At 56.9% G+C, this 22099-nt stretch overlaps 1 protein-coding gene across 6 annotated transcripts in view; it reads left to right on the top strand.

Annotated features, from left to right (window-relative positions):
- ADGRD1 (adhesion G protein-coupled receptor D1) overlaps nucleotides 1–22099 on the top strand; it is a 171982-nt gene that overhangs the window by 132974 nt on the left and 16909 nt on the right. For all 6 annotated transcript variants that reach the window (XM_070627345.1, XM_070627348.1, XM_070627346.1 and 3 more), the window contains 5 exons: nucleotides 7838–7941; nucleotides 9528–9639; nucleotides 12136–12289; nucleotides 17519–17585; nucleotides 19601–19667. In XM_070627345.1, coding sequence (XP_070483446.1) covers nucleotides 7838–7941; nucleotides 9528–9639; nucleotides 12136–12289; nucleotides 17519–17585; nucleotides 19601–19667 — 504 coding nt within the window. The remainder of the gene's footprint in view (nucleotides 1–7837; nucleotides 7942–9527; nucleotides 9640–12135; nucleotides 12290–17518; nucleotides 17586–19600; nucleotides 19668–22099) is intronic.

A 22099-nucleotide genomic window follows, 5' to 3' on the forward strand; every position in this document is an offset into this window, starting at 1 on the left:
TGGGCTCTGACTTCCACACTCGCTCTTCCATACTGTACTGATTCACCAGCAGAGCCCTTCCAGGCCGTGGACTTGGCACTTTCTCTTCTTACCCACCTCCCTCCCTGGGGCCTAAGAGCCTGAGATGGCCTGAGAGCTGGGTGCTCCCAGCCCTGCCCTGGGAGGGGGAGATGGTGCCTCCTGCCTCCCTCCCTGCGCTGCCCCCTCCCACCTCTCTTCCTCAGGTCTCCCCTGGGCTCCCGGGCTCTCCCCTGCACTGGGCCTTGTCAGCTCCATGGGGCCCGCATATCAGTATGTCTGCTGAGCTCTGGGGCAGGGCCACTCCTGCTGCCCTCTCTGTCCCTTCAGAACCCCAGGCTCGCAGGGCAGCCTCTGGGCCCACCCGGGATGTGTGTCACAGGCCCAGGAGGTGGGATGGGACATGAGGGTGCAAGAGGCAGCGGCCAGGTGCTGTCGAGAGCTCAGATTCCATTGGCCCGGCCCCATCCTAGAGACAGTGAGAGAGTTTCCTCACCGTGGGGTCAGGATCCGCTCCTGCTAATTTACTTATCCCCTCTCCTCCAACCAGACCCAGCTGCTACTTTTAGAGGAAAAGCAGCCATTGCTTCATTTGTTCTGGAATCTTCCAGAAGAAGCGTCTGCTCTGGGGCTGTGTGGGGGCTTGAGCTACTCTGCAGAGGGAAGCTGACGGGGGGATCCTGTGGGCTCCTGTCTCAGGGCTGCCCTCAGAATCGAGACCTCATTCCAGGGTCTGCAGTGAGGGTGGTGGCTGGGAGTGGGGGACGCAAGGCGATGAGCCAGCTTGGAGCAGGGGGTGTCTCCACCCCAGAGGCCCCACAGCACTGATGCACAACCCAGCCTCTGTGGGACAGGGAGGCCAAGGGGTCCGTGTCGGCTCAGGGCAGTCAGCTCTGGGCTGGGAGGCTGAGGGATTGAAGTGTGTTATGGTCCAGTTATGTGGTAAAGTCCACATTTTTTGTCATAAGCATCATAGGTCTCTGCATTGTGGTGGAAGCCAGAGGGGGAAAAGCCGGACCATCTCTGAGAAGCTGCCAACCCGCCGTGTCAGGCCTTGGGGGCCTGAGGGTTCTTTCCAGGACTGAGATGAAGCCAGGGCATCGGGAAGTGACGTGACAGGAAACCTGTGGACTCTCTAAGTTACGTTCTCTCTAAAGATGATGTGTGCACGTGGGAAGGTGCAGCACCGCCGAGGGCTGTCTCCCTGTCGCCCCGCGGGAAGCAGCGGCTGGTTCTGTCCCTTCAGAGACAGTCTGCCTGTGCAGCCCTCTGCTCTTGAGACAAAGGCCGTGCAGAGGAAAGACTGTCCTGCACTTTTTGAACACCTATCGCTGGGTCCTGGGGACTGTTCCACCTCAGTCTGCACGGATCCACCTCTGTTCTAACCCCTGCAGGGTCTCCCCACGACTTCTCTGAGCCTCTGTGGATGGAATTAGGTGACGACAGTCTTTGGCCACTGCAAATAGTAGATATCTGTGCAGACATCCTTGCCTTCGCTTGCGAGTATGTAGGATAAATCCTACAGTGGGACGGCTGGGTCAAGCACTGTGCGGTTTTAATTGTTCGCAGAGCTTACAGCTCCACTTGTCGGGGGTCTGCTCCAGCCCCACTGCCATGCCAGTGGGTGTCGGGGTGGCTTGCAGGTTGGGTCCACGTCTTCCTCTTGTCCAGTGCCTCCCCCAACAGAGGAGGAATGGAGGCAAGGCTGGGTGCCCCGTCTTCTCTCATGGTGCTCCTGCTGGGCCGCTCATCAAGCCCATGACTGTGGCCTTCCTCAGGTGACCATGAGCCCTGGGCTCTGGTCCTCCCGCCGGGGGAGGTGGATTCCTGTTGCGATTAGGGCCAGGGTCGCTGGCTTCATCATCCCTGTGGCATCTCAGCTCTCTTCTCCCCATTGTAAATGCTTCCCTGAATTAAATTTCCACTCTTTGAAAGGCTAGAGTGGTTTCTATTTTCCCAGCTGGCTTCAGACTGATACACAAGCTGTGTGGCTGAGGGGAGATGGTGAGACATGCCCGGGGGCCTGGCCTGGGTAACCAGGGGGTGAAATGGCTCAGTCCTCGGCCCCCAGCTGACTCCTTCAATGAGGTAACAGTAGCCCGAGGAAAGCAAGTCGCTGACGTCTTTTTGAAGCCATGGGAGTCAAGTCTTTGTGCATCCAGTGGGAAGAAATCCCACCCGCTGGATGCTGCGGCCCGTGGGTGCCAGTCCTGGCCCCCGACAGCAGCCAGCAAGCAGCCAAGGAGCTCGTTTCCGCAGGCCCTCAGCTGGTGATGCGCTTCCCTCAGTGGAACACAACACGCACCTGCAGCCTGGACTCGGCACAGGGGAGGCTGGCTGCTGCTGCTGACAAAAGCTACAGCTGGTTAAGACCAGGGGCTGTCACCAAACCCGGGCTGCCCAGGGAGCTGCATGCTCCTGCTGGCCAGGGGCTGAAGGAAGGTGCATGGCTCAGCGAGAGTCAGAGAGAAGCCCCAAGGGAGGGCAGGCTCCCCCAGAGCCTGGATTCCAGCAGCTGGGAGGCCAGAAGGCGGGAAGAAGCCAGCCTTGCAAAGAGCCTGGGGCGGGCGGTAGAGACAGAGGAGCGGAGCGTGCAGGGTCCAGGAGCAGCGAGGGGCTGAGTGCTCAGGGCCAGAGGCTGACCCAGGGAGCGGCTGCATGTTCCAGTTTGCTCTCAGATGTGTCCCCCCTTGTCCTTTGCCCTGCTCTGCCTTAGGCTCCCTTGACAACTGGCTTCCTGCCAACTCCAGCCAATGAGAGGGGGGCACTGGAGTGATCCACCTCTGCTGAGGTGCTTGCTGACATTGGCCGTGGCCCCTCTGCAGTCCCTGCTCACTGTGCCGTCCCTCCTTCCCTGACCCCAGCTCACCTGGGCGGGCCTGTCCCGACTGATTCCAGCTCTGTGGGGCCCTGCTCGCTCCGCTCACGTCACCTCCTCCTGTTGTCCTTCTCGATCTGCAAGGGCAGAGGCTCTTGCTGGGCTGTTCTCTGGTGTTCTGCCCTCCGCTCTTCCAGGGTCTCCCACACCCCTGTAACCAGCTTCCCTCGTTAAGTTCCCCCTCCTGAATTACGGGGAGGGTCTTGCTTTCTTGTCTGGACCCTCCTGAGAGTGACTAAGGTGGTGAGGAGGCAGAGATGCAGGCAGGGCGGTGGAGGAAGATGAATTTCCTTCCAGATGCAAGGGCGCCCGCGGTGGGGGGGGGGGGCGGTGCGGGGCGGTCTGCGAGTGCTGTCTGCTGAGTGGAGACGACTGAAGGTGGCCCGGGGTGCAGTAGGGAGAAGGGAGGAGGTCCGAGGGGTGGAGGAGATTAAGGCAAAGGCTCTGGAAATTGGGGAGAGAGAGAGGGATGTATGGATACGTGTTGGCAGAGGAACCAGCAGGACTCGGTGATGGGTGGGCTCCGAGGGGAGAGCGAAGGACCTAGAACCACTCTCAGGTCTGTGGCTGTGTGAACGCTGTCAGGTGCTCCTCACCCTCCTCTGCAGGTCACGTCTGCCAGGGCCCCTGTCTGTTTCCCGCGTGGCGTCGTCAAAGCACGGAGCCAGCGGCCTCATTTATTCGTTTGTGTGTTTATCTGCTTGTGTCTTCGTTCCTCATCTATTACCCTCACTGCAGTGTAAGTTTCACACTTGGCACCCGGTGGGTGCTCCACACGTGCTTGTTGCAGATGAAGGACAGGCTGTCTGGGGTGTCCCGGCACTGCCCCTCCTGGCTGTGTAGTGTTGGGCAGTCGCTTCCCGAAGCAATTTCCTCCTCTGCAGATGAGAACCACAATGCCCATTCACAGGGCTGCTCTGAGGATTCAAAGCCTGCATGCAGCAGGTGCCCAGTAAAGGCAGTTACCTTCTTCCTGTCCTAGCTCTCCGCTCTTGTGATTGCCCCGCTACCTCTGACTGGCGTTGTGTTCTGATCCTTGTTCCTTCATTGAACACCTAGCTTGCCAGATCCTCCGTCAGACCAACCACCCTTGTCTTCGGGGAGTTCGCTATCCAGAGCTCACGTTGCTTCCAGTCTAAGAGGCCCTCTCCTCTCCTCTCTGTCGGCTTCCTGCCCACCTGTTGAGCTGTGTGAACGCCCCGCCCTCCTCGCTATGTTCCTCCCTCCCTCGCTTCCAGGCTCTTAGGGCCAGGCTGTCTGCAGGTCACAGTGGAGCTGCAGCTAACATGGGACACACATTCACTTAATACTCACACTGACAAACCAATGGCTGGACATGTGTTCAAGTGATAAAGCCCTTATATAAAAGAGAAGGGGGTGAACCCTGCCGGCAAGCGGGGTCTCTCCAAGCGTCACCTCCCACCCTGCTCTGCCCTGGAGGTCTGACAGCCGTCTTAAACTGGAAAGCTCTGAAGACCCTGACTGCTGCATGCAGGTTCCTCTTGGCCCCTTCTGTGGTCTTCCTGAGTGTTAGTCAAGACACCTGTGCAAAGGGGCCATGAATGAGGTTACATGCGCAAACTATAGACACTCCAGTTTTAGGGGGTCTCAGGGGTTTTCAAGTTCCTTTAGATCACCTACCATTTTCACCTAATGGGCTCATTTTATAATTCAAGTGCCATGTAAAATATGACCCTCCAATACAGTTTGCCTTATGTCCTGTATAACCGTTTCGAGGCTGCCTGGCCAGGCTGTTAGCTATGTTCAAGGAGGGGCCATATCTCATTCATTTTAGTGTTCTCCATTGTGCCTGGCATGAGGCTAGCTTTGGGTGGGCTTGGTAAAAGTTGTGATAAAGAGTTGGTTGATTGTAGGGTTGGTTAATGCTAGAGTTGGCTGATTGTGGGGTTGGTTGATGGTAGTTAGTTGATGGTAGAGTTGGTTGATGATAAGGTTAGTTGATGATGGGGTTGGTTGATATTAAGGTAGATTGATGACAGGGTGTGTTGATGGCAGAATTGGTTTGTGGTGGGGTTGGTTGATGGTAGATTTGGTTGACTCTAGTAGTAAGGTTGGTTGATTGTAAGTAAGGTTGTAAGGTTGGTTGGTTGACAGTAGGGTTGTAGGGTGCATGGCACAGGGTTGGGTAGGTGTGGGTCTGAGGCTAGGGTTGAAATCTCATTTATCAGAAGCTCCAGGCAGAGTAGGTATGCAGAAAACAGGGGTCAAAAGATTTCAGTGAGTATGGCTGACCAGTTTCTACCCTCACACCCAGGAAGCTTCTGCACTGTGCAGTGAACTCTAACATTAGCCCGCTGGAAGCTCGCTACACATCTGTGAATGGAGGAGGTGAAGTTTTATTCTCTCTGTAAGAGGTATATGAACAGTGATGTTGGTTAAGTAAACTTTTAATGGTGAATCAGTAATGGAGTCAGGGAGTAGACTTGAGGGCTCTTTTTACCCTGCTGGGGTATATTTCAGCAAATACCTCTGGAGAACCATCGTTCTCAGTAGTACCCTGCTGTCCTCAGGGCTGTGGGTGATGAGACACCCACAGTTTCCTTAAAGTGATCTCCATCCTCAAAGAGCCCATCTCTCTGGGAGAAAGAAGACCCCCCCCATGAGACAGAACAGTGGTATCAGAGAGTGGAACGCACCCCGCTGGTGGGATGTGAGATGACTAAGGCAGTATAGAGATGGACAGGGAGGAGGAGGACTCATGTGGAGCACGTGGGCTCAGGGCCAGACTAGGGAGAGGGCTTCCCGGTGGCACTGGGGTGAAGGTGTCCTTGGAGCCAGGCTGGCTCTGGGACACAGGCACTGTTGTAATCGTTCATTTGCTGACATCTCCATTGGCTCAATTTCATGAGTGCTGCAGAGAAGGACCTTCACTTCCAAGAACAGTTGATAGTGTGCTGATGCCCATTAACTTTTGTAACCGATACTCCCTACCTCTCTAGGCAGAGATCACCGTAATGGTGACAATGAGACTTTTCAATTGTCTTATGAGACAGCAAAGAAAGATTACATTTTTGGTATAATATTAGTGTTTTCTGTCTTTGATTTTAGTCCATTTTCTGGAAGATGTCACTTGCTCTATAACAGCACCTCCAAACTACGTGTCTAGAGGTGTTCTCTTCCTTTCCTTCCCCAAAGAGTTTGAGAAACGCCAAGTTTAACATAGCTAAATATTTGTTACCTGCAGGATTCCTCAGAACTCTTAAATTTCTTATATTGATCAAAAGTCTTTAAAGGGGGATAGAGAACTCAGCTTTCTCTGAACTTATCTAAAACCAGAAACATCGTTTCACGGAAGACCCGCTAACTACATCTTGTAGGAGCTAGAGTGTCAAGGAAGAAAGTATGGGAATGTGGCTCCAGGAACGTATTTCCATTTGCCCACCCAGGGTACTTGTTGAATCAGAACACCTCTTGGGCCGTCTATCTGCAGGTGGAGAAGTTTGGGGTCCAGATCTTGGGATATCTCCAAGAAGGTTGCTGTAGGAACACATTGCTGGCCCCACCTGTCTAGGGAACTTGTTTTGGTAAACAGTTAGATGGTTAGACACAGGAGGTGACTAATGAGGGCCCACCCCTCCCGCATCTAGGCTGCTGGGTCCAGGTTTCTCCTTCCCCTCCCCCCACTCAGTTGGGACTAAAGTGTTCGTAGCCCCGGGAATGAGTTACTGGCAGTGACTCACACATCTGAAAGTAGTAAAATCCATTGAGTTATCCATCCTCAGGCACGGTCCTGCTGGCTCCCAAATTGCTCCCTGGATCCACTGACATTTCCTGGGCTCCAGAATTGGGGCCTCCTGGGTCTGGAGCATTTCCACTGTCCTTGCCAACAGCACTGTTACAGACATTAGAGTTGCCTACTTTTGCTGTGATTATGTCCCAGTGAAGCGGGGAGAAGGCAATTTAGCCAAGGCAAAGGTCCCAGGGTGTACTGGGCAAGCTGGAGGGACCTTGATGTCTGGTGTCTGGTGCAGAACGTGGAGGGCAGTGATGCGGAGTGAGCTCCAGGCTGGGCCTTTGCTGTAGACCTGGCCGTAAACCATAGCAGGAAGCACCCAGTGGCACCTTCTGTAGGAACAAGCTTTAGGAAGCTGGTCTTTGAGGCATGTGGCTTAGGGAGCAGGGAGCTTCCTAGAGCCCAGGGTCAAATGTGTCCGACCTCGAGATGCCAGCTAGTGGAGCCGAGGGAGCCGCCATTTTAGGTTGTGCTGTTGGGTGAGCTGTGGCTTCTGTTACGGCCCTTTGTGGCTTTGCAGGCGCTCAGTTCACCACACTTGTTTATGCTCTGCTGGAGGACGACATGGATAACAGTGAACTCTTACACAGACTCTCCTGCAGCGCGTCTTGTCTCCCTGGCCCTGCTCCAAGCACTTCACAGATGTCAATTCATTGGACCCTCACATAGCGTCACTGAGTCACGGTCCCAGGTCATCAGCTGGCACGTGGTCGTGCTGGGACTTGAACCCGGGTGTATGGGTCCTGGGTCCGTCCTCTTAAGCAAACTCTGCACCTGTGGATGTGCAGTCTAGACACGGGGCCCGTGGCCTGGCCAGCAGGTAGACAGCAGGGGGTGTCCCGGTTGGGAGGGGAGGGGTTAGGCAGTAGCAGTGTAGAAGTGGATGGAGGAGGGATCTGAGTGACTTTGGTGCCATTTGGAGTGTTTGAAATGTGCAAATGCAAGGGCTAGTTCCAAGGACTGAACCTCCATCGGTGCTGACCGCAGGGCCTTTGGGGTGGACACAGAGCTTAGTGGTCACTACCACATCCACAATGGGACAGTGGTAGCCTCATAGTCAGCTGTGCATTAGCCCTGGACCCTGTCCAGCTTGAGGTGCCCATCAGGCCTGGGCCACACCAACTGCAGGGCCGGTGCCCCTCCAGGACCTGACGGCCAGCTGACCCCTCTGCTCTGATTCCCCGCAGCTCACGCGCGGTCACCAGGTGGCGCTCTCGTCCATCAGTTACATCGGCTGCTCCCTGTCCGTGCTCTGTCTGGCTGTCACACTGGTCACCTTCGCCGTGCTCTCGTGAGTCATCCTCTGCTCTCCCCGGGGGGTGGGGGCTGGTGGCCTCATGGAAACGATAATGTCACCCCTGCCCCTCCTCGATTTCCCCTGTGAGGTGACATGCTGCCCCTATTTAGTTCTGCACATCATTGTTACAGCTGGACGGCTGTCCCTCAACTGCTTTTCATTTTGAGATCTGGGGTGCAGGGAGGGGACCGTGGGTGCTGGAAAAGAGAGAGGAGAGAGGAGGTCTGTGGAATTGGAGGGCACCCAGCTTTAGCTAAGCTGTAAAGTTCTGGAAAGGTCCCCAGCCCACAGAAAGCCCCCAGCTTTCTGGCCCTTTGACTGGCCAGGTGAGAGCAGGACTGAGGACCCCCCCACACCCTTGCAGTGATATCAAAGCGGCCAGCTCCTTGTGGGACAGGGCGTGGGAGGTCCCTGGAGAGAGAGCACTGGACGGGCAGGAGGGCATGTTCCCAGCAGGGCTGCCCCACCATCCCGTTGAAGCTGTGTCATCTGGTCAGAGCCCAAGGGACCTCTGCAGCTCCTCCGAGTGGAGGGCGGGACCCAAGTTCCTCTGTGGCCCTTTCTGACCGGGGACAGAGAGATCACATGAGAGATGTGCGTCTGGGCAGCCAGCTGTGGAGACGGCTCGCGTTCACACTCCCCTGGGGGGCCTCACTCTCTCGGGTCGCTTGGGATTTTGTGGCCCCCTCCCTCCTTCCTCTGCTGGGAGATGACACTCCTGGGGGTTCGTCCTGGAGTCCAGCGCCCTCCTCACCTGCTCTGGTGCCCTGAGGACACCCGTCATCTGGGTAGTTCTGTGGATGGGGGGTCCCGGGCTTGGGTGGTCGGGGGCTGCAACAAGATCCGCAGGGAGAGGCTGGTGGCTTCCCTCCCCTGACTTCCCACTGTCATCTGGGAACCCAGGAGCTTTGAGTGGCAGGAACGGGGTGTGCACGGGACACGTGAGGATGGGAGCCAGGTGCAGGCTTAGAGGGACCCTGGCACTGTGCTCAGGACATTTATTCTTGGGTTCCCTTGCTCCTCAGCTACTCCTCAGCAAGCCCCCTGTGCCCATGCGTAGTCAGCTCCGGGACACAGCTGTGCCCAATACAGATAACATGTCCAGAAGGGGCCGGACAATGAGCAAGGACACAAAGGCACAAGCACACAGTTCACGGCCCTCAGCACCATGAGATAGCGGTTTAGAGTGAGGAGACGGAGCTCCTTCATGCCAGGAAGTTCTCTCTGAGGGGAGACGTTTGAGCCGCTATGTGGAGACCTGGGAAGAGAGTTTACTGCAGAGGAACGGCTGGTGCAAAGGCCCCGAGGCTGGAGCACACTCAGGGTGTCTGAGAACAGAAAGCGGCATCGTGACCAGGAAAGGGCTCAGAGCAGCAGGCAGGGGCCAGGCCGTGCAGGGCCTGAAGGAGTAGGTTGTTTCTCAGAGCAATAGGGAGTCATTGAGGGTTCACAGCCGGGAGTGACAGCATCTGGGCAGGCTTTATAAAGACCTGTTTGGTGGCTCTTGGTGGAGTGGTATGGAACAGCCACGCCTGAGCCGGCACTGGGCCTGGGCCTCACCCCTGCCTCTCTGCCCTCAGCTCGGTCAGCACCATCCGGAACCAGCGCTACCACATCCACGCCAACCTGTCCTTCGCGGTCCTGGTGGCCCAGGTCCTGCTGCTCATCAGCTTCCGCCTGGAGCCGGGCACCGTGAGTAGGCCCCTCGGTCCTGCTGCTGTCCTCTCTCCTCCTCTCCTCTCTCTGATGTCACAGGGCTGGCTCCTTCCCCTGCTAGTTTCTTCAACTCAGAATTCAGACCAATAGCCCCCAATAGCCAGGCTTCCTCCAGGAGAGACAGAGAAGATGACACGCACGTGCCGGCCTCCGCGCAGCATCCATCTCAGTAATGAAGATGCTGCTGATGAGATGTCAGCTCACACTGATGAGCCCCGACTGCGCGCTGGGCGCTGTGCTGAGAGCTTGCATGGATCAGCAAGGTTAATCCTTAGAACAAGCTCTCAAGGAGGTGCTAACCTCCTGCTTACAGAGACGGACACTGAGGCATGAAGGGTACAGCCACTCGCCCAAGGTGATGACCCTGGTTAGCGGCCAACCAGGGTCTGACCTCGTGCCATCTTGCTGCAGACTCTGCCGGCCATCCCTGCGCTGACAGCAAACAGCCGCACTCCCTCTGCCTGCTGGGGGAGGGGGGGGGCGCTCTCAACAAAGGGGCTGTGAAGACCCACTCCTACCTTCTCCCCCACCCCTACTTCATGTGGGGTGGGGTTCTCCAAGGAGTAGGAAGTCTTAGACCTCCCAGGAGGTTCAGAGCTGAGACGGAAATGACCCAGGCTTGGGAGATGTGGGTTACAACCCAGTTGGTGGAAAGGAGAAGCTGACACTGCTTCTCGCCGGAGGGAAGGAAATGACAGTTCAGGAGAAGCTGTAAGTCGGTGGTCTTAGGATGCGTCAGGACTGGCTAACGTGAGGTGAACTTCATCTGGCACGAGTGAGGGTCAGCACATCCTCCTGTCCTCGCTGCCAGCAGGGTCCGTGGCCCCCACATCCCAGTCCTGGGGCTGCTGCCTAAGGAGCCATCCACCCTCCTCTGTTCCAGGTGCCTCCCTGCAGGTTTAGGGTTTCAGGGGGTATCTGAGAAGCTCTGGACGTGCTGTGGACAAACGAGGTGTGCACCGGCCTCACTCTCTCCTATGGGCACTTCTCTGAAGCTCCAACGTGAATCATCACATGGGGCTTTTCTTAAAATTCGGGTTTGGGTTCAGAGCTCTGGGCAGGGCCTAGAATTCTGTATTTCCATCAAGCATTCAGGGGATGCTGATGCTACCTGTCCAGGCCACACTGTGAGGAGTGAGGTCCCACGGCGTGGTGGCAGCTCCAGACACCCATTACCCCAGATGGTGACACCTGGGGGCCACCTGGGGTTGCTGGGAGGGCTTCTCCCTCCCAGAGCCTTTGTGTGACGAATCCCACGGCAAGCTCTGAGTGGTCCTGCTTGAGTGATGGCCCATTGGATGACCTCTGTGGCCAGCAGGAGAGGTGACTGTGGTGGCCAATCTCACTAGAGCCTCTGTGTGGGGAGGGGCTGTTCCCCACAGGAAAGGGGCAGCGGGTCCTAGAAGATGCAGGGCCACGTGGTGCTGGGACCACACAAGCAATAGGAGTGTCCCAAGTTTGTATCTAAATTTAACAGCTCCTGATGACAAGAAACACAACAGTGCAGCAGCTCGTACGTTTTTTCTCCAAAAATTAACTGATGTGGGGGCCGCAGGAGGACAGGACTTTGGAGCCCCCAGCAGAGATGGTCGCTCCTGGCTTTCATGTTTCTTTTCTTCCCTGGGCTCCCGGTCCCCTGGACCTTTTGTCCCAGCTTAGGGACGGCGGCTGTGGACTCACAGAGCACAGGGCATCTCTGATCCAGGCTCCCAGAGGCATCAGAGGCCACAGGTTGAGCCTCTAGGTGGGGCCAGGAGACTAACAGCAGCGGAAGGGAGAGAAGACCCTTGGAGACTGAGCCTGTGTGCTGGGCAGGCCCTGACCTCTGGGCCTCATCCGAGAGAAGGCAGGGGGGCCTGGATGCCAGCATCCAGCACCCAGAAATAAGGACATTAGGATAGTTTGCGCATCTCTGTTCATTACCCTTGTTGGGACGATTCTAGGGAAGTCCAGTGTCACTGAAAAGTCCAGAACCTAGGGGTTTAAGCCATGTCACAAGCTGCCCTCTCTGTCTTCAACTCCCTTTCTCTCAGGGGCCCGGCTCTGCACAGGCCTCACGTTTGGGTCCAAGACCGCTGCCCAAACCCCAGGCTCCTGTCCTCCTGTCCAGAGGAAGGAGGGAAACCTGCCCCCTGGTGGCTCCGCCCACCCCAGAATCCACCCCATTGGACCAGGCGGGTCACGTGCCAGCCCTTTAGCCAATCCTGCTGCAAGGGTGGGGATGTTTATGTGGATTGGCCAGGCCTGATTCCAGCCCTCTCCTGAGCCAATCACTGTGCCTGGGAGGGGCCACAGGGCAGTCAGACATGTGCTGCACCCAACTCCCCAGCACCAGAAAGGGGAGTGGGTCCCCAGAAGGGGGTGAGGCCCCCGTGACCCGAAGATGCCCCGGAAATGGATGCGGGTAGGCTGGGGTACCGGCGGAGCCCGCTGCGCACGCCCAGAGAGGTGTCCCCTCTGCTCTGCTCCTAGACCCCGTGCCGGGTGCTGGCCGTGCTCCTGCACTACTTCTTCCTGAGCGCCTTCGCGTGGATGCTGGTGGAGGGGCTGCATCTCTACAGCATGGTGATCAAGGTCTTCGGCTCGGAGGACAGCAAGCACCTCTACTACTATGGGATGGGCTGGGGTAGGTGGGGAGGGGGGCAGGTGGGGCGGGATAAGATGGGGCGGGTGGGGTAGGCGGGTGTGATTTCATCCTCACATGACACACCCAGGAGAGGCCAGGTACCCTCAGGCTTGAACTTCCCCGCACGCTGTTTCAGAAAACGTCGCTTCCATGGGGAGTGCTTTGGCGTTCTCTGTTCTGATGGCCTGCTTCCCCTATCTGGGGAAATCCCTGGAGTTGGGGGCAGGGGCGGTGGCCCACTCCTCCGGCTTGACACCCCGGCTCTCACGCAGGGGAGGCAGCCTCCAGCCTCAGTTTGCCTTTGGGGGAGCCTCTGCTCCTTGAGTGCCCGGAGGTGAGGGCAGTCCAGGCCCGGACTCCCTGCCAGTCACACCTGGGACAGACCCCGCACACCGTGGCCGCGGTTGGACGGAGGCCGGGAGCTCTGGTCTCTCAGTGGCTCTTACCTAGGAGCTGCAGAGAATGGGAAATGCAGGTGGCCTGCCCAGGAGATGCGCAGCTGTGATTAGGCCCTGCGGGAGGGAGCCGGGTCTTCTGAGCCACACTTGCCTGGACTGGAGCAGGGGCTGGTTCAAGGGTCACAGACTCTGTCTTACCAAGTCTTAGTAGGTTTCCTTGAATAAATTTTTCTTACTTTGCTGTATGCCTTTAGGAAAATTTACTGGGACTTTAAATGGTGGTGGTTTTTCTTTAAGCTGATTTTCCCCAATTATGGTTGTCTCACTGGGGAGTGGGTCTGTGGAGCAATCATGCCATCATTCTGGAAGTCACCTCCTCACTGACTTGGCTTGTTGTTTAACTTCTTTCTTGCCCCTTGGAGGAGTCCCCGCCAGCATAGGAGGCCTGCTTCCCGCAGGAGTCGTGGGCTGTGTGGTGACATCTGGCGCTCTTGCCTTTGCTATATAGCATCAGTCCGACATTAGGGACCTGCCCCTTGTTTCTGGTTTTCTTCACTAGATTTCCTTTCACAGTCCTCCTTGTGTAAGGAGCAGATGCACACATTTGTTTTGTGCTTCGAGCTGGCTGAGGTCGTTCGTTTGGGGAGCGGTGGAGGTAGACTGTGCACCCCTCCTGCTTCCCTGGGGAGAGGAGACTCGGCAGCTGCACCTGCTGTGGCCATGCAGGGAGCCCCCACGGGTCCCCCTGAGCCGTGTGCGCCGGCTCGCTGTTGGTGATGGGCTTTTCCACTCCGAGGCCTCTGCCCGCCCTGGGCCCTCAGAAGGCAAGTGCTCTCCACTCTGCCCTGGAGAGCGAGATTCAAGGGGGACCTGCTCCTTGAACCCTTCCATGACTCCCCCCGAGAGGAAGGCTGCTCTGCTTGTCACTTCCGACTTCACTGACAGTAAGGATTGCCAGGACGATGTGTGTCCAACTGCCAGTCACTTGTTTCTCTATAGGTACAGGCACATGGGTTAGAGATGTGTGCGTGCACACACGCTAACACACACACCATAAGGCACAGCAAAGACGCTTGCAATGAATTAAACATGTTTGTGGCATTTGTCTGAACAGTGAGAGGAACCGGTGAGTGGCCTTGTCACTGTCGGCCTAAGATGGGGGGTGTGTGTCATAATCCAGTCCAATCCAGCCCTGAAGGATGTCTTATCTTGTCTGCACAGTGTGGAGATAAAAACTGAATTATTTGCCAGTATTTTAAAATTGAGAGATTTTACATAAGCTTACAGAGTTCTTTTGAAAAATGAGGAGATCTGGGAACCCTGAGTTTATCTTCTTACTTGACAGCATTGGCTGGGACTGTGTGGTGTCTGACACCAGCAGAGTCCCTGTAGATCTGAGCCTGCAGCGCCTGCCGTGGGCTCTGCAGACAGAGCGCTGGGCCGCCTTCCCGCAGGCCTGCCACGTCTGTCTCAGTCAGCTTTCTCTTAATTGATTTCATCAGGGCTGCTGAGCCGCATCCTTCCTTCCGACTGGGTTAGCGCTGGCTTTGGGCCTGAGTAAAGACAGTCTGCAGGCAGCTGGGCTCTCAGCCTTGAGCTGCTAATCAGGAGGGGCTGGAGGCTGCCCCAGGGCGCAGTGAGGTCACGCTGCATGGACAGCCCCTCAGAGGGAGGGTGCTCCTGGAGACTGGCACCCTTGTCTTACTCCGACACTGGAACAGAACCAGTTTTTGAAACCTGGGAACTGTTCTGAAGCGAGTCGGGGGTTGCAGGTATCAGATCAACAGCATACCTTGAGGTCTGGCTGGATGTCAGGCTCTAGGCTAGGACTCGCGGGTGAGTGGAACTTAACCTCTGTCCGTGTGGGAGCCACGAGGGGACAGAAGTGAGGAACGTTTGAGGGTCATGCGGCGGGGCAGCGGATACAAAGCTCTGGTCACAAACTCAGAAGTGAAAGACGCGTAACTCGCTTTATTTTCCTCTATTACAATTTAATTTCTTTCGTGAGCTCCCACTCATCTGGGGGTGAAAACTTACCCACAGTTAATTCCGGACCCCTCCGTTCTCTGAAGGTGCAGTTGTGTTCCAGGGGGCTGACGTGGCGTGAGCTTGGGCGGCATGTCTGTCCGGGCAGGCTAGGTTAGGCGATGCTGTGATAAATGTTCATTTCCTGTTTGCACCGTCTGTCCACGGGGGCCGGTGGTGCTGGGAGGGGCTCTGCTCGTGGCCATGGCTCAGGAGCCCGGGGTCATGGAGAAGTCACCGCCTGGCGCCATCGCTGGTTGCTGCAGATAAGAGGACACGAGAGGACCTCGCACTAGAAATTAAATGCTCAGCCAATGGACGTGTGTGTCGCTTCCATTCACAACTCATGGCCCAGATGAGCCTTACAGCCCAGCAGCCCAGGTGCCGGAGGGCAGCCTCCCCTGCGCCCAGAGCGAGGCACCTGGAACTGTGTGGCAGGCAGTACCGGTGACGTCACAGGAGGGTGGCCCTTTGTCTCTGGGGTCGTCGTCTCTCTGCCCTGCTCTGTGGAGACGCCTGCCCCCCCATCAGGGTCATTTTGTCCATCCTCTCAAGTCTTTGTCTGTCCTGGTTAGTGTTTCCTGGCACGCGCTCCTCACAGTCGACCTTACATCCTCCTCGCTGGGTCTTAGAAGCAGAAGCTGTGCAAGCACCGGTTGGTCCCTCTGGAAGCCCACTGCATGCCACAGAGAGCACCCCTTAACTCCCTAAGTGTCCATGTGACAGGACTGGAGGGACCCCCATTGTCTGCAGGAGCCTGTGACGTGTCTGATGGGTTACTGGGACCTAAGTTTCAGGTGACAGGAAGAGTGGACGGGTCTGCGTTGGTTTCTGATGGTGGAGAGTATTGTACCTATCAGCCTCCTACACCGACCTCCTCACCAGTCACACACGGCCGCAGCTGTGTGAGCCCCACAGCAGCCTGATAAGGAGGGTGCCGTCATCTCATCTCCATAGTGAGAATGTGGCCACACAGAGGTCCAGCTGGTCCCCTGAGGCTGCACAGCGGGTCCCCAGTGGCCCTGGGAATAGAACCAGGTGTCTGTTGGCTCCAAAGCCCAGGCTTTCCCCTCTCGCTTCTTTCTCCAGCCTGCTCCCACGCTCCTCATTCAACCTGGGAGCTTTTTCTTCTTAAGAACACACAGCCTCGCCCAGTCCCTGTGGCTCCTGCAGCTTGTTTCAGAGAAAGCAGAGAGTGGGCGCCCTCTGCTCAGGCACGCCCTCCGGTCACACCTCGTGGCCTGGCCTCTGCTGGTCACAGGTGAGGACACAGAGGAGAAATGGCACAGGAGCTTCTGGTGCTGCTTTGGGGTCGTACGAGAAACCTGTCAGTTGTGAGTACAGAAAAAGAATCTTCGACTCCTCCGTTTAACTTTCAGCAGCAAAGAGATGCCAGCCGTTGACTCGGGTCTTCATCACGACCAGGGTCAGGGCAAGGGGGGCGCAAGCATCGGCTCAAAGCGAAGGCCTCCACCACCGAGTAGGAAAACTCATCCTGGGGGCCCCCTAGGCCTTGCCGTACCTTCCAAAAGGGGCCCCTGTGTGGCCTGTGGTGGCCATCCTGTGGACCCGGTGCTCCTGGCAAGGGACGATAGCCCCACGGTGTCAGCGCCTCCTGCCCGCTGCGGCGTGGGCTTCCTCAGTCGGGACTGGGGCCTCTGGTGGTGACTGACAGTGTCTGGGGCTTGATGTCCCCAAGGCCCTTACATCTCAGGTCCCCTGGGATCTCCCCACCCCACATGAGCCAGGCAGTGAGGATTCTCCATGCCGTCTGAGGAAACCAAGGCCCCCAGTGAGTGGGCAGCAGGGCCTGAACCGGATCCCAGTGCATCCTCGTCTTGCGTGGCTCTGGGCCCGTCCAGGCAGGAGCGCGCAGCCGGAGGCATCCAGACACCAGAGCAAAGCTTCACCCTCTGTTAGGTTGTGCTCGCATACAGAAAGCTCAAATGTGGTCAAGGGGCCACCGTGACAGGCATGTCACCCCATCTGTCTGCCTCTCCCCAGGGGCCACCTGGTCTCCTTTGTGAGCCAGGCAGCTTTTTTGTCCAGATGTTCTGTGAGGCATTTAAACTATGTTGACATCAGAACAAAGTTTTTCAGAGATGAGACCGCTCTCCAGGAAACGCCTTTTCCAGGAGATTATTTACAACTGACCTCAGAAGGGCGGGCCTGGAGCTGACTGCGCTAGAGGTCGTGGGAGAGCTGCCACGTTGAGGCGGCTAGTCCTGGAGCCAGGACAAGCTGCCCTCTCCTCCTCTGAGCAGAGGTCTCCCGGGGGCCCTGCACACTCAGCCACGGAGGGCGGCACAAAGAGCTGCGTGTTCAATGTATTGTCCCCCTTCCCACCCGCCCTTCCAGTCTAGGGATACGCAAAACGCAGTGTCCCTGGCAGGAGCCATTTCTCTGAAGCCCTCCTCCAGGAGGTTCGGTGGGTGGAATCAGGGTGGGTCCTTGGCTGTGTCTGCTCCTCGCCCCCACCCTTCACTGCAGGGGGAGCAGAGGGAGAGGCTGCGGGCCCAGGGCGCTGCATCAGACACAGGCCCTGAGGATGCCCCGCTTTCCCAGCCACCACAAGTGGGTTGCTTTCAAATTTAGAATCAGATTTATAACAGACCTGTCTTAACATTCATGTGAGTGTGAGTTATCTCTGTGTTTACACTGTACGTTCTTGGAGGACACAGGCTGCTCTGTGTCCAGCACGTAGCACACAGTTCTTTGTACATATCGGGTACAAATCGAAGAAGTGACTGATGAATAAAAGGTGGCAGGGGCAAACTGACGGATCCTGTGCTCTCACTTTCCACAGGTTCCCCTCTCCTGATCTGTGTCATTTCAGTATCGTCGGCCACGGACAGTTACGGAATGAGTAACAAGTAAGTGACAGGGACGCATCCCTCGTGTGGCAGGACTCCCATGGGACATGAGTGCATGAGGGGTCTCCCAGGTTCTCCTGGGGAGGGGGCTGCAGGAGGCTGGCAGTAAGAACGGCCATGCTGTTGGAGGCCTCATGCCCCCATTTTGAAACCGCAGCTGAAGGGCCCATGGCTGAATCAGGAAGGGGTTGGGATGGGGCTGTGGGGGCAGGTCCGACGTTCAAGTTCCAGAAACGTGATTCCTCCCCTTACAAGACAAAAGGTTTTACCGCAAATGTTTTTAGGATGTTCCTCCCTCTCCTCAGCCAAGCTGAGGACCCACAGAGTGAAAACACGAAAGGAAGCGTCACCGAGAGAGCTTAAGAAGAGAAGTTAAGCATTCTCATCACTTCAGGATGAGATAATGTTCTGGCTGAGTTGCTAAATGGGGAGGAATGTAGCCTTTTCGACTTTAGTGCGACAATTCACTGAAAATGAAGCGTTTGAAGAGAGCGTTGTCTGAGTGCATAGTGAAACAAGGAGGATCCAGCAGCAGTCGTTCCGGCTCCTTCCTTCCAGTGGGGATGGTTGTGGAAGCTGAGGCACTAATTAAAGCAGCGGCTCCTTCTCAGACAGTCTTGGGGCGTCTGTTCCGCTTCATCCCGACTGGAGCGTGCAGACGGGCCCCCTGGCACGTGTCCAGCAGGGTTGGTGTCTGGTGGCAGCCCCTCTCCACCCACGGCCTGGCAGCAGGTGGCCCAGCAAGGGCTCAGGAGGCGGTGGAGTCTCTGGAGAGGACAGGACATCAGGAGACCCTCGTGGACTGAAAGTCTGCCTGACAGTGTCAGAACGCGAGCGCTTTCTGTTTGCAGAACCGTCTGCTGTCGCAGGAGCCCGGGCGTGAGGCGACCTTTGCAGAGGCGCCACTCACACTTGCCACGTGTGCATTTAAGCACTGCGTCTCCAAGGGAGGGGCGCTGTCTTCCCTCCCTGCTCTGGGTGCGCAGGTGGGACCTGTTTCAGGGCATCCAGTGTCTCCTGGTCCAGGAGGTCTCGGGGCAGGAATGGGGGCAGGAGGGTGGACACCTGGTGAGTGGCCTCCGGTCACCTGACCTCTTAGGTCCTCAGTTTCCTCATCTGCAGGGTGGGTGTCATGAGAGCGCCTGCCTCAGGGGGCGCTGTGAGATTGTGGGGTGCTGGGGTCCCTCGGAGTCATCCGGGTTGTGTGTCAGGACTGCCCCACACTCCTGGCCACATCCCGGCCAACGTGCCCAGGCCCCTGGGGCTGTCCCAGATCCAGGGAGATGATCTCCAGGGCTCCGTGGAGATGGGCCAGTCTCCCGAGATCACGTCCTGAGCTGGTGGAGCTGCATTCCTCTTACGGCGCCCTCAGGACCAGGCTCTCAGCAGTTCTGATGCTCCGGAGAGAAAGGAAATAGGAGAGGAGCGGGTTTTCTTGCCTGAGTTCTTGGAGTCACATCTTGGAAGCCACGTGGAATTTCGCATCCTCAAGCTGGACCCCGCTTCCTAGATGAGGCTTCTCGGGAAGTCAGAGCGACTGGAACCTTTTCTTTTGCTTGTGGGGCGAGGCTGGGAGGTGTGATGGACCCACAGCTGAGGAGCAGATGAATGGTGTCACATGGTGACTCATTGATCCGCTAATCCGTGACAGAAGCCACCAGTTAGTATTTGAAATGCTCTGGAAGAAAGCCAGCCCCTGGCAAAGCTCTATTTATTTATTTTTCATAATAAAATTAAAACCTGCCTAGGATTTTGCCTAACTTCTCCAGAGGTGGTGAATTTTTACACTAACTGGGGCCTGTGAAGCCTTCTTTTCCCTGAGCTGGTCTGCAAACCTCGAAAATCCCTTCCGAGAATGAGAGACATGAGACCATCATGGATAGAAACAAGCATAAATGCTGGGAGTAACGATGTTATTATGACTGGGCCCCGGGTTGACTCCATAGCTGATAAAGACGCTGGGCGCCAGGCGGGAGGAAGGAGGTGTTGACGTAACCATTCTGCTTCCCCCCCAGTTGCTGGCTGTTGCTCGAGAGTGGCACCATCTGGGCCTTCGTGGCCCCTGCCCTGTTCGTCATTGTGGTACGTTTCCTGCCTGCGTGGGCACCGAGCGGGCCGGGAGGAGGGGGAGAGGGAGCCGGAGCCGGGCGGTGTGGACAGGGCTCGGGCCCGTGGGATCCTGTCCGAGCTGGTGTGGCGTCCGTCCTGCCACGGCCCCTCTCGGGGCGTCTACCGGCCTCATTCCCGAACGATCCTCGGGAGGACGGGGCGTGCTTTCAGGTTGGATGCAGACCTGCTGACGGCCCGAAGCGCAGGTGCAGACGCACAAGGGGCTGCGCACGTAGCTGCTCTTTTCCCTGATTTTCTCCTGCCGGCTCTGTCTCGGTGGTCGAGGAGCTCCAGGATTCGGGAGTGTGCCTGAAAGCTCCTGGGAACCACACCTGACAGTCAGACTTCCTGTGGTTACAAGGGGCAGACAGCTCGACTCAAGGAGCTGGAACTCTTTGGGATTACTAGGCTGGTCGTAGGAGCACTTGGGTGCTGCTGGGTCCAGGCTCAGCTGACAAGGCCGTCTGCCCGGGTTCGGGGCTCTGCCCCTAGCGTTTCCTACGGCGGCTGCATCCTCAGGCAGGTGGCCCCTGTGCTGCTGAAAAATTAGGACCACACAAATGCTAACAGCTGTCCTGGGAGAAGCTCCTCTGTCGTCATTACTACTGTTCCACCCACATTCCCCACAGAAGTCCTGGGACTGACTGTCCTCATTCGCGATGGGCCTGGCTTGGAACTCTGCCCATCAGGGACCCCTCTGAGGCAGAGCAGCGGAATGCTCTGATTGGCCAGACCTCCCTGAGGGCAGAAGAGTGAATGTCCTGATTGGCCAGAGGAGCGGAATGCTCTGATTGACGTGAGGAGTGGAATGCTCTAATTGGCCAGGCTTGGGTCACAGCTCTAACTCTGGGCTAGAGTGGGCAGTCACCACCCCCCCACCCCCAACCCCGTGGACTCAGAGAACGGGGAAGCTCCGGGAGAAAATCAGGATGCTGTTACCGGAGGAGGGGACGCACTTGGCAGGAGGATGCGGGGTGTCTCTTTGAGGTCAGGGATGGCAGGTCATGCCCTTTCGTGGGATCAGTCCCGAGTCTGTCCCCAGCCGTTCCCGGTGCATCCTGTCATCTGGATCTGGGCTCAGGTTCCACCCCAAGTGCTTAGGAAAGGCAGACAGTGCTGAGTCCTGGAGACGCTGAGCGTTACTGAGATCACACTGACCAGGGCATTTTTGGCCAATTCCCTGTTGTTATTCGAAGGAAATTTCTAGAGTGTCCTTACTCTTGGTTTCCCATGAAGTTATTTAGCTTTACAACAAAGCCTCAAATTTATAGAGCATCTTTTTTTTAAGATGTGGAGGTATTCTTACATTAAGTATGTCTCTTACTTCCCCCTAAAATAGCTACTTGAAGAGATGAAGCTTTCTATTTTATAGAGAGGCAGTCAAGGTACAGAGGTCAGGGAGAATGACAAAATCCTGGTCTGTCATGGCAGCTGTGTTGGTTTAGTTGTGTTCATCCTCCACCTATCCCTCCCGCCTCCTCCTCCTCCTTCTCTGTTGTCTCTCCTCCCCCTCGCTCACAGGTGATAACAAACAAGCTTGAACTCCCTTACCTAGAAAAGGCTCAGTCCTGGGAAGTACAGGGGAGTCAGGCATAGCTGGTTCCAGGTGCTCAGTGATGTCAGCAGACGTCTCCTGCTTACCCCATGGCCCCATTGACTCCATGCTGGCTTTATCTCAGGCCCCATCTCCCAAGGGGGGACACAGTGGAGCTAGTGCCCCCACATGTCCTCCAGCTCTATAGTCCCAGGTGGAGAGGGAGGCACTGTTCCTGGTCAGCTTCTAATTAGTCACTGTGGGTCACGTGTCTGTCCCATCACCAAGGATGAGGTGGAGGTGGATGACTGGCAGACCTGCATCACGTGACTGCCCATCGTGAGGCTTGTTAGGCCAGCCCCTTGAATCCCAGGGCTGGGGGCAGGGTAAGGGGTCTGGAGAATCCCTGGGTGGGGAGGCTGTGAGAGAAGGGGGTACCAGCACCCTCACACCCTGGTCAGTACTTGGGTGCTGAGCCTGGCCTGGGGCCTGGTCAGGGGCGGGGCGTTTCTGTGCCACCCCATCCAGCCATCCCTCCCCACAGGTGTGAGGTGACACCAGGGAGGGATGGTCCACGGAAGGACCCCCTCACATCCCTCCTGCCCACCCTGTGTGAATCTGCAGAACATGCTCTCCACGGGCCTGGGTGGGACCCCAGCATGAGCTCTCCACACCCTGCCGGGACAGCAGGACACACTGTGCACGTAGCCGTGGGCAGGGACTCCAGGTGTCACTGTCTCTGAGCTGCTGCCTTTGAAGGGTGTTGGGTGTTGAGTCCTCCCTCAGGCAGGGGACTTGTTCCTTAGTGTCCTCATTCATTGCCTGCCCCATTGAGTGTCCCAGCCTGCCGTGACAGCATCGTGAACTGTCC

This window comes from Equus przewalskii, chromosome 7 (genome assembly GCF_037783145.1).
Source record: "Equus przewalskii isolate Varuska chromosome 7, EquPr2, whole genome shotgun sequence".
Taxonomy (NCBI): Eukaryota; Metazoa; Chordata; class Mammalia; order Perissodactyla; family Equidae; genus Equus; species Equus przewalskii.